Genomic DNA, 12,087 nt, shown 5'->3' with positions numbered 1-12,087 from the left:
AACAAATAGATTAGTCAGCTATCTGTAGAGAGCAAATGTAAATTTCAGAGGGCATTTTTAGAAATGATATTTTGTTGCTATGCCCCTTGTTCCATTTGTATTTTATTTTTATTATTCGCTTGCTTCTAAATTTCTCAGAAAAAAAGAAGCTATTGTTCAGACCAGTTTGTATTGTCTCTCCCCGTAGTACGTCAACGACAAGAAGAGAAGCGGCAACTGGAGGAGACAAACAGAGTGAAGGAGCGCAAACGCAAAAGGGAGAAATATGCAGAAAAGGTTACAATACAAAAGCCATTCTATTTTCTAAGTTATTTGTTAGTTGGTTATGACTCATATGTGGGCAGATAGATCTAAACCTGAAATATGTTCATATAGTTGAAATCCAGGTAAGACTAATTTTTCAAAGGCATGTTGCATCAAATGCCCTATGCTGTTTAAGCAAGTGTTTACAGCATTTTCACAAGTGTCGCCATTTTTGGGTCAATGAGAAATGCTGCTAGAACACTTACCACTCTCTAACAGCTAGCTGGTTAGCATTTGTGCCAATGAGGATTAAAAACTTGCATAGATGAGCTTTCCAATGCATTCTTTATAGCTACTAGCTAAAGTCTTGAGCTTAGGCTTCGGAAATGACGATGGGGTTATGAGTTATGGTGGTTGAGAGCAAATGGTTGTTACATAGTTACATAGGCTGAAAAAAAGACATGCTTGTAGCTCTTTTCAACAAACTAGGGAAAAGAACAATTTCTTGACCCCAGAATGGCAGTCCGATATCTCCTTGGATCAAGAAGTTGTTCCCTCATAGTTTAAAAATGATATCTCTGAATATTATGTTTAAACATATGCACAGACTCTGATAAAACTACGTCTGCAGGCAGAGAATTCTACATTATTGTCCTTGCTGTAAAAAACCCTTTCCTCTGCCTTCGACTAAATCTCCTTTCTTCCAGTCTAAACCCATGACCACGTGTCCTATGCATAGTTCTGTTCATGAACAGATTTCCAGACAATGGTTTGTATTGGACCGAATATATTTATATAAGGCTATCATATCCCCTCTGAGGCGCCGTTTCTCTAAACTAAACAGAGTTAAATTAGTTAACCTTTCTTCATAACTAAAGTGTTCCGTTCCTTTTATTCATTTTGTAGCCCACCTCTGTGTATTGGAAATAAGTAGTATGTTGGAGGTATGATGATGGCCAGGGGCAGCTCTACACTTAAAGCCACTCTAACATACATGACATCCCTGAGCATCTGTGGGAAGTGTTAGGCAAACAACTAGGATCCATGGAGGCCCCATCTCTCAACTTACAGGACTTAAAAGATCTGCTAACCCCTTGGTGCCAGATACCACAGCAGACCTTCAGAGGTTTAGTGGAGTCGACGTGTCAAGGCTGTTTCGGCAGCAAAAGTTGGACCTACACAATATTAGGCAGGTGGTCATATTCTTATGGCTGATCGGTGTGTGTGTGTGTGTATATATATACCCCATCGCAAGGGTTATCAGGGACGCTGAGGAGGATCAAGCATCTGTGATTCTGATTGCTGCGAAGTGTCCACAAAGGATCTGTTTTTCCGACCTTCTCCAACAATCCTCGGACTGCGTCAGAAGGAGACAATCTGCTTCAGCATGGGCCAATCCTCGTTTACTAAGATTGACAGCCTGGAGACTGAACGCAGACTACTCCAGGCCAAAGATCTTTCTTTCTCCTGTCAGAGACACAATGCCTGCATAGTAGGAAGCAAGTGACTTCCCTGAAACATGCTAAGATATGGAAATATTTTTCCTCTTGGTGCAAGTCTTACGGCTTCCTGTAATTTATTACCCTTGGCTAGGATATTAGACTTTCTTTTGCAAGGTTTCCAGGGTGCAGGTTTCTGTCTTAAGCATCTTTCGAGATTCTTGACCAGTGGAACACACGTTAAAGAAACAAATAGCCCTTTATGGCCTGGTGAGTCAGTGAGCCAGGCCTTATCTGATCTTCCATGATGATAAAATGATTATTCAGCTTTCTGTGGAGACATTCTGCTGGTCATTTCATCGCATTCTCTAGTCCCAGGAAGGGTTTTTAAAGACTCTAAATCTACCATTGCTAGATGGATAACTCCATCCGTGAGTACTACAAGTGGGCCAGCAGAGATCCACCTCTGACTTTGAAAGCCCACTCGACCCGGGCTAAAGCCACTCCTTACCAAATATGTAAAGCTGCTGTTTGGGAGGATCTGTACACTTTCTCCAGACACTACAAATTAGATGTCTAATGTAAGCAGTCTCCTTGCCCTATTTCTTTGTTATATCTCACTTGTGTGCTGGAGAAAGCATGGTAAATGTGAATATTTACATGGGAATTCCTTTTCTATCTACTGGCAGCACATTTTTGTTTTTCACCCAATTAGTTTTTGTGTGCATTATTTTGCATGAAGGTCCTTACGCTGGTTATGCGCGGGGTGAGGTCTCTCCTTATAGCTTTTCTCTTCCTGCCCTACCTTAGAGAGGAGACTATCTAACCTGTGCTGCCAGGAGCTAGACAATGAAAATTAATTCCCAGGCAAGAATTTCTACGCGCCCATTTATCTCAAAGTTTAAGGGCTATTACGTGTTGCCTTATACTTATTGTGCATTAGTGAATTTTGGTGGTCATTATTGATAACCTCTTCCCTGTTTGGAATGGTCACAAAAGAAATTATCAAGAATCGACTAGATATAAATAGTTGAGCTGTACGTTTCACAAGTTTGTTTTTTGTCTACATTTTACTATTACATAGAAAATAGGTTGATGATTTGTTTCTGCAACACTAAACAAATTGCTTTTTTTTAATAAAATTCTCAACAATAAATAACAGTACCTTTAGAATTTGTTTTGGGGTTTTGTTTTGCAGAAGAAGAAAGAGGATGAGATTGATGGGAGGAGGAAGAGAGAAGGCATTAATCTTGTGATCCCTTTTGTTCCGTCAGCTGATAACTCCAACCTTTCAGCTGATGGTGAGGATTCCTTTATCAGTGTAGACTCTGCTGTGCCAAGCCCCTTCAGTGAGGTGAGCATTAATCTGCTTGAGGTCAACGCTAGAAATATATTCTAAGCTATGTATGTCATTTTCTAAACACACATTTTATCTTAAATAAGTTTTATCTTATCTTAGTATTTCCCCAGAACAAAAAAAAGAACAGGTAAACCTTCAGTATCAAAATGTTTAGTGTAAATAATTAGTGAATAATGCTGCTTAACCATTTTCTAATGTGTGTGTTCCAGTTGTAGTCATCAGTTCCAGAATTTTTTTAATTTTTTTTTGGTGAGGTTGTGCAGTGCATTCTTTGACAGTGCTGAAGGGATTGTAGAAGCAACTACATGTGTAAAAGTCCACTAGGTAGATGCTTGTAGTTTACACCACACATGTAATAGCAAAAACGTATGCTACTAGAACCATTATCTGTAGAGGGTTAAGTAAATCTATATGCATGTGAATTTTATTTTGCCCAAAAAGTTTATTTTGGCGGTAGATATTTATTTATGATGTACCATTATATTTTGTAAAAAAAAAAATAAAAAATGTGCATTCCTGTCTGTGAACAGATATCAATTAGCAGTGAACTCCACACTGGATCTATTGCACCAGACGAGAGCAGTAATGACATGCTGGTTATAGTGGACGATCCTTCCTCATCAGCACAACAATCCCGGGGAACCAACTCCCCAGCTTCAGTTACCGGATCTGTTTCAGACACTGTGAATGGTGAGTGTTGTCGATTGAGGTTTTCTTCATTACTGCATTCACATTTGCATTGCTGCACCCCCCCTTAAAGTGTGTGGGGGGGGAGTGCGGCCTATGTTCGGGCCAATACGATAGTCACTTTTCTATTGCCAAATAAATGTTCTTGTTTTCTTTTAACCTAGCAATAGCAATAATGGCTCCCTAAGCTTAGGTGTGAGTGTTTATAAGAGCAAGTGTCGGTCCAATCATTGTTGTTAATGTTAATTTTTCTATTAATTTAGATTTATTATTGTGTACCAAATAGATCAATGCCTAGAATATCCAATAAAATGTTTGGTTACCATCCTCTATTTTGTTTATTAAACAGGAATGTCCAGCCTAGAAACGAGTAGTGGACGTGCAAATTCAAGTAGAAGCAGAGGACGTCCCAAGAGTGGTGGGATAAACTCAAAAGGGACCAAGTCACGGAACCGCAAGTCCACTGCAGGCAGTGCAGCAGCTATAGCCGGTGCAATGGCTGGAGCAGCGGCAGCTTCTGCTGCAGCTTATGCAGCATATGGGTACAGTGTACCAAAAGGTAATATTGCTTTCATGCAATAACACAAATCTAGTTGTGACTCCACAATTTCACATTCCACCCAGTTGTACATACAACCAAGAGTTGTAATCTTACTAGAGATAATACCTATTGCTCTACTGAATTACATTGGAGTGGTAGCATCCAAGATCTCTGAGAGCTGTTTTGTTACTATGATTTCCAAAACTGTCAACCTGAATCACTTTTTTAATTAAACCCCATTATGTCCATGTTTTATGACATAGATCTGTATGATGAATTGGTTACATATCCCATTATTTTGGGGCAAATAAGAATTACACTTAATTGTTTCTCTCTCTAGGGAACTCATTAACTGTTTGTATGTTGTAACATTTTTCAACATATTGGTGTTACAAAGTTAAGCTCTTTGTACTGTTTAACAACTTTCAAGATCACCAGTCTTGAAGGAAAACATATACATATTAAAATACTTTACTAAATGTATCCTTTTCAGTAAGCTTTATTTTATAAGACAATAAGCAGCAAATGCATGTATGAAAATCATTTCACATACAGGCTTGATTTAACCCCTCTGCGTCCCGTAACGTAACAGGTACGTCATGCCCTAGTGGGCTTATTGGTTCTGTAATGTAAAAAAAAAAAAAATGTCCCCACGTACAAATCACACGTCGTTTTAGTAATTTCACATACCCAGAAAAAACTGGATAGAATGGGTTTGTTAAAAATGAAAAAAAAAAATTGTACTGCAATGTTTAGGACAAACGTGCTGAAATGATTAAAACAAGTGTTAAAATGCCCCTAGTAAAATACTTTGGGATGTCGTCTTTTGTTTAGGAGTTTTTCTGGCCGCTATTGGGGCATAACTTCCAGCATACCACATCTTTAAAAAGTCTTGTTTAGAAACAGCGATGGGCCTCATTTATATTTAAGCCTGTAAGTGCCAAAATAAATGTGGCATATGTCGTGTTTTCAAAAACAGGACAAATGCCTAAATACACTTTTGGAGGTTTTTTTTCTCATTTGCACTGGTTATATATAGATTTTATAGGTGAAACTGTGAAAATGTTTACTAATTTTCCTCACATTATTAGATATTTTTCATACTAAATGATGGTGTATATATATAATTTATTATTTCAAAAGAAAACCCTACTTGTGCATAATGTGTGTGCAGTAAATCAGTTGGTGGGCAGTCAGAGTTAAAGCAAAGGCACATTTAGTCATTTAGTGCATAAATATCTTATAGGATCTGCTGTAATCTAGAGTTGACATAACTCATAATTTCATGTTCGTTGGTTTTTGTAGGTCTCCCATCTACTAGTCCTCTTCAGACTTCTCTGTTACGACCTTCTGGGATATCTGATTTCGGCCCACTCAACACATCCTCGCCGATCAGTTCCCCTTTAGGCAAAGGGAACATTGTTCCAGCTAGTGCAAAAAGAATTAATCCAATTGGATCTACAGCAGAAGACCCTACAAGAAGACACTGCAAAGGTCCCAGTACTCCAGGTGCTAGGTAGTTTCAACCATTTGTATATTCGATAAAAGAAGGAAGGGTTTTGCTATATCTTCATTGCCCAAAATTTGCTTTAAGAGGTTTCAAACACTTCCAGAGTTTACATGATATAATTTGCCGTAAACTGTTCAGAACCAGTTAAATCTTTGCCTTCCAAAAATCACCATCAACATTTTTGGATCTGAGTTATGTCTGGCTTACAAATGTACTGCTACTTACCCCATATAATCTTGGGAGCTGAAAAAATGTCCAGACAAAAACTATATTGCAATGACGCCTCATGGGCAACAGAGGTCCATCCCATATAAAATCATATTAAACCTTACTGTAGTTGCTTGCGCTGTCTTCACTGCCAGTAAACAGAGTATTGAAAAGGAAAATAGTTGTTCCATACAAGGAGCGTATTTCTGGATGACGCATGCAACTTTACCTACTGTGTCGTTAATAACCACCATGTTCATTTGCCTTTCTTATGTTTGTTTTTCATTGGATCAAAAATCTGCTGCATAGATTTGTTGACTCATACAATACCCTTTAAATAAATCTATTAACAGTCAGTAATCATTGGTAAAGTCCTAGCTTTAGTCTCTTACCTCTTCATTTGTGCAAAACCCTGCTTCCAGTTTATCTAAAACATGAAGAACGGAAGCTAAATTCTGTAAAAGGAGACAAATTTCAGTCAAATATCCACAAATATGCTGCGAGAAGGGCCATTTGCAAAATAACAGTCATTTTAATCCCCACATGTACTTTGCAAACCTACATTTTATATAGTAAATCACCATTTCATGTAGTAGTAAATCAAATTTGCGAGAATCTGAACAATGCAAAGCCCTTTTTTCCTCTTTACTATGCGTTGTCTATTTTTATATACCTGAATTTGTATATATGTATAAAAAGAGACACATCTTTCTTTTACTATCTGGAGAGAAAACCAATCTGAATAAATTGAAGATAATTTTAGGTAACTTTGTATCTGACTTTTATTTTGAACTGCCATGGTGTATTTCAACCAATTATCTGATGCTCCTTACATACTCTAGATAGAGCTAAAGACTAGGATGTGCTGTGGTTGAGATGAGGCATACTTTCATGTGCCTATGGTGATGCTTGCAATAAAGCGTGTTGAGTCTTTAATGAGGTATTTTGTTACATGTAACATAACCGTAATTCAGTGTGCGTTGATTTGTTGTTACATGGGAATGTTGCGCGCTTTGATGAGCATGTAATGATGGCGTGCTTGTGATGACTGATAAAAAGGTAGGTACGTAATCAAGAGAGCAGCTGCGAATGCAGTAGGAAGGATTTTACAGTTTTTATTTCAGAGATGTAAGCACAGGCTTTATACAAAATATTTGTCGATATTTTGCCAGTTGAGATGTCACTCATGCAGTAATTTGCTATCATATAACTATCTTATTAACGCTGTCAGTTGCAGTGTTCACATGGGACAACGGAGTTATGAGCAGCCCCATCATAGTACGGTTGCACAGAAATAAAAATTCTGGACTGAAACCGATAATTAAGCATTCGCTTGGCCGAAACCAAAAATGACCCCCCACCTTTTTAAAACAAAATTGGTCAAAAAAATCAATAACAAAAATAAATAAATAAATATATATATATATATATATATATCAGCACTCACACTCCTATCATGCCCTGGTTCCAGTATGTACTGGTTGTCTAGGCATGATAGGAGTGTGATTCCTTTTAGCAATGATATAGTTTTCAAAAATATATCTTTTGATGGGTAAATTGCATTGGCCAGCTTCAAGGATACCCGAAATAGCACATGGTTTCGAAATAGCACTACTTGTATTTATTGCCCAACAACTTGCAGAAACAAAAACCAAAAACATACAAAACATTGGGTATTTCTAAACTCAGGACAAATAGTAGAATCTATTTCAAATAAATTGTTTTCAATTTTTCATCAAATTTTCTTTTTTTATAGAAAATTAGATGATATGATCAAACAAATAGTATCTGAAGAAAAACTATATATATATTACAGCAAAACATGTGCACCGCGAAAGTGTTAAAACAGCACTGGTCACAAAGGGTACGAAAAATAAAAAAACAGCCTGGTCCTTAAGGGGTCAAAAGCTTTAACCTAAAAATAAACATATTGGTCACATAATTTGGATAATTATTTAATCCTACATTATTTGTTTTGTCAAGATGCTCATCCTCTTTAGTGGAATTTATTCTGAATGCCTTAAATTGGGTGAATAGGAAAAAAAAGTTAAAATTAAATATAGGAAATGCATTGGTGTGTTAGCTGCTCAACCTTTTGGCATAGATCACAGCGTTAAGACTATTTTCTTAAACAAACCCTGCAAAACATTTACCCTAAAAGCCAGGAGTTAAGGTCAGAGTCATTATAGTTGTAGATTGATATGTCTGGTTGTTTTGCTAGACTGAAATATTGTTCTGCAATGCTTGCTAGGGCACTTTGCTACACAAACAAATATTGGAAGTCAGTGACACAATAACAGGAAACTGATGCATGTGAACTTGCCTCTGACAAACTGTTATGGAATTTACTATGAAAATTATATAAAGACCTCAACCTGAAACCATACAGTGGAGGTGTTATCAAGCTATCAATCTCATATAGGGAGCTCTGATTCCGTATACTATAAAGCCAGCGATACTTACAAAAAATACATAATGCGTGTCATCCATGGAACAAATGCAACTACATTATTAATTTTCCCCTTAGTTCCAAATAAAACCAATTACCTTACAAAAGGTTTTCTAAAAAAAAGACATTGAAAAACGTTCATGTGTAATCAAGCACAACGTATCCAGATTCACTGAATTCAGGGCCGGATTAGGAGCATCATGGGCCTGGTGCTGAGGATTTTGGTGGGCCTTTTCATGGAAATAAAGAAAATACACAGAATAGACAGAATCTAATATCCTCGGCATCCATGTGCACCGAAGAGAACATCAGTGCTCGGCCAATAGTATAAAATAGAATCTTATATGATGGGATTGGGAGTACATCAGTACACTAAAAAAAACATCATTATACACGGCACACCTGAAGCTACAATTTAGTGCCACTAATCCTTTTTAATCTGCAGACTGAAATAGAGTAAATAACAAAACTTTACTTTTCCTCTCCCTGATTTCTGGGCCTAGAAAGTTATGTCCTCTGAAGTGACTACAAATTCAGAAGGGCGTTTTATTTTTGGATTAATTTAAATAGTCCAATTTATTCCTTCAATAAAAGTCAATCAATTCAATTAAAGTGCCAGTCAACAGATACAGGCACACCAAAACAGGCTTTGCCACACCGACACCCAAATACACATACACCAGGACAGGCTCTGCCACACCGACACCCAAACACACACATACCAGGGACCACCCGCTGATGTCAGTGTGCATTCCTGGCCGCGTCCGGCAAGGGAAGGCCCCGAGTAGCCGGAGAAGCCCAGAAGTTCCCAGCTATGCTTATTGTATGATCTACTTATTATGTGAACAAGTTCATTATTGATGCTCAGGTCTGAAAATGTCCAATTTTATGTTGTGTATTGTACTATCTACACAAGTGTCATGGTTTATACATTATAGGTACTGTTCCTTCAAGTAATCAATACCTAATATGATCACTTCATAATTAAACCTCATTAGTGGTTCTGGGCACGTCAAGGCACTGCACTCTTACCTTGTTTCTACAGGTGATCCAAGGAAGGGCCCCACCGCTCAGACCGGAGCTGTGTTTCCTAAAGACGTGTCTGCTTAACCATCTCCTTGTCCTGAATGAAGCTCCCTGCATGATCTTCTCTGTTACTTACCTGGACTGCTGTAAGGATTTTCCCAACATACAGTGGCAGTACGATGGGTACTGTTCTTTTCTCGGGACAAGATGCATCTTAAGATAACAAAAACAATTAAGTGCCCCGGAAGCCCTCCTCCTTACCCATAAAAACCGGGGCCGAACCGGAGGTAGACAGTTCTTTTCTTGTCCCTTTCAGGGACGGACAGGGTGTATCGTCGTCCGGACAGGAGTTCGGCATCTCGTCAGCTGGTGAGGCGCACGGGTTGCTGCCTGGGGGTCTTCGTTGTCTCCGATTGCTCCCCGGGTGGTGAGCAGAGAGAGGCTTCCCTCCGTAGTGGTCCTCGTTACGGAGGATGTAATGGTGTCTTCCTTTCTGGGCAAGGAAGTGGGAGCATGCGCAGTTTAGGTGGAACGCACGCCCGGGTGGCGTTGCGTTCCACTGAAGGTCCGATCGCGCTACTGAGCATGTGCGAATCGGATCTTCCGGAGGGCGGCAATTTTAAAATTGCATTTAAGCGCTTTGCCTGTCTGACTGCTGGAGCTTTCGTCAGTACAGTGCAGCCGTGTCACCAGCCCCCCCACACGGTTCAGAGGAGGTTAGGGTAAGATATTTTCTTTATCTTGGCTCTCTCCTATCCTCTTCCCTCCCAAAAAAAAAAAAAAAAAAAAAAAATATTTCTTTTAATATACATTTTTTTCTTTCATCAGATGTCTAGTCCGTTACCATCAGAGAATCCGGATAAGGATAAAAGACCTGCTTCCGCTCCCAAAAAGGCCACTTCCAAAGCTAAGCATTTGTCATGTGCTGAATGTGCTACTCCACTGCCGGATGGCTGCAGGAAAAAGGTGTGCAACGCCTGCTCTGCTGACCAGCTTGCTGCTGAGAAGCGCAAAGACCTTCAATCTTTCCTCGGGTGGTTCCAGGAAAATTTGGCACAAACTTTTGAAGCATTTCAATTTTCGGCAGCTCAATCTCAGGAGAGAGTCAAGTTGGATTCCACGCACAAGCGCAAGAGATCCAGGTCTTCCTCTCATTCAGACCTTTCCTCGGGTGAGGTCTCCCAGTCCTCTAGTTCTTCTAGTGATAGTTCGGAGGAAGAGATGCTTTTCCCCTCCCAGGATCTCCGTAAATTCACCAAGGAGGTGACTCGTATGCTCCTAGTAGGTGATGTGGGGAAGGTTAAAGGTTTTCCTGTACTCCCTAAAGTGGATGACCTTATCGCCAGGGAATGGAAGCACCCTGAAAAAAGAGCCTTCATTTCTAAACGCTTTAAGCAGTTGTTCAGGCTTCAGGGGGAATATTCTTGGGAAGATCCCCCCAAAGTGGACATACAAGTGGCCCAGCTCTCCAAAAAGACTACTCTCCCTATCGGTGAAGTGTCCGGGCTCAAAGACCCTATGGACAGGAGAGCAGAGACTTCATGCAGGCGTGTCTTCCAGGCGGCAGGAGCTCAATGCAAGGTGGCGGTGTCTAGTGCTGCAGTGGCTAGGGCCCAGCACATGTGGCTTCAACTTTTGCAAGATCGTCTTGCGGATGATGCTGATTCTGAGATTAATAGACTGTTGAAGAATTTAAAGCTTTCCAACGATTTTTTTGTGGATTCAGCTCAGGAGTCCCTTAAGCTCTCAGCCAAGAACATGGCCTTGTCGTCTGTGTCACGCAGAGCCCTTTGGTTACGGTCCTGGACGGCGGATTCAGCTTCTAAATCTGCGCTTTGTGACTTACCTTTAGAGAGTAAGAAGTTGTTTGGTGCTCCGTTGGAGGATCTTATTAAGCAGATTTCGGATACAAAAAGAGCTTTGCCTCAGGATCGAAGGCCAAGGTGGAACTGCAGATATCCTTATAGGAACCCGAGACCCGTTTTCCAATCCTCCAGATCTCAGAATTTTCGTGGGCCATTTGGAGATAAAAAATTCCAAGATTGGCCGAAAAAGCAGGATAAAAGAAAGTTCTGACTGCAAGGTGGGAGGACGCCTACGACACTTCAGCCTATCCTGGGAACAGACCACACAAAATCCGTGGGTTCGTCAGATTATTTCGGAGGGTTACAGGATAGAGTTCATTCGGCCTCCGGTCCGCCAGTTCCTGATTTCGTCCTACCCTTTGGAAAGGAAAAATTGGACTCTTTTTTCCGAAAGCATGAAGCTTCTGGGAAAAGCGGTGATAGAGAAGGTTCCTGTTCGCCAAAGATTTCAAGGAGTATATTCCCGGTTGTTTCTGGTCCCAAAGCCGGATGGCTCCTTGCGTCCGGTTCTAGACCTGAAGTCAGTAAACCGCTGTATCCCCTACCAGCATTTCCGGATGGAGAGTATCACCTCAGTCAGTCAGGTGCTAAAGAAGGGAGATTTGATGGACACCTTAGACCTGAAAGACGCTTATCTTCATGTACCGATAGCCGAAGCGTCCAGAAAGTTTCTGAGGTTTGCTTTGCGCATCAATCACAGGGTGCATCATTTCCAGTTCATGGCCCTTCCATTCGGTCTGGCATCAGCCCCAAGGGTTTT

The 12,087-nt window shown here is 40.1% G+C and overlaps 1 protein-coding gene across 1 annotated transcript in view; it reads left to right on the top strand.

Annotated features, from left to right (window-relative positions):
• Positions 1-11,538, top strand: part of LOC149284006 (chromatin-remodeling ATPase INO80-like) — a 44,030-nt gene extending 32,492 nt beyond the window's left edge. The window contains exons 31-37 of the mRNA XM_089497201.1: positions 188-276; positions 2,881-3,036; positions 3,573-3,732; positions 4,079-4,288; positions 5,576-5,786; positions 9,779-9,831; positions 10,313-11,538. Coding sequence (XP_089353327.1) covers positions 188-276; positions 2,881-3,036; positions 3,573-3,732; positions 4,079-4,288; positions 5,576-5,786; positions 9,779-9,831; positions 10,313-11,538 — 2,105 coding nt within the window. The remainder of the gene's footprint in view (positions 1-187; positions 277-2,880; positions 3,037-3,572; positions 3,733-4,078; positions 4,289-5,575; positions 5,787-9,778; positions 9,832-10,312) is intronic.
• Positions 11,539-12,087: the final 549 nt, after the last annotated feature.

This window comes from Sceloporus occidentalis, unplaced genomic scaffold (assembly GCF_023333645.1).
Source record: "Sceloporus occidentalis isolate IW3139 unplaced genomic scaffold, rSceOcc1.0.p SCAF_100, whole genome shotgun sequence".
NCBI lineage: Eukaryota > Metazoa > Chordata > Lepidosauria > Squamata > Phrynosomatidae > Sceloporus > Sceloporus occidentalis.
This window is presented reverse-complemented; position numbering and strand designations above follow the sequence as displayed.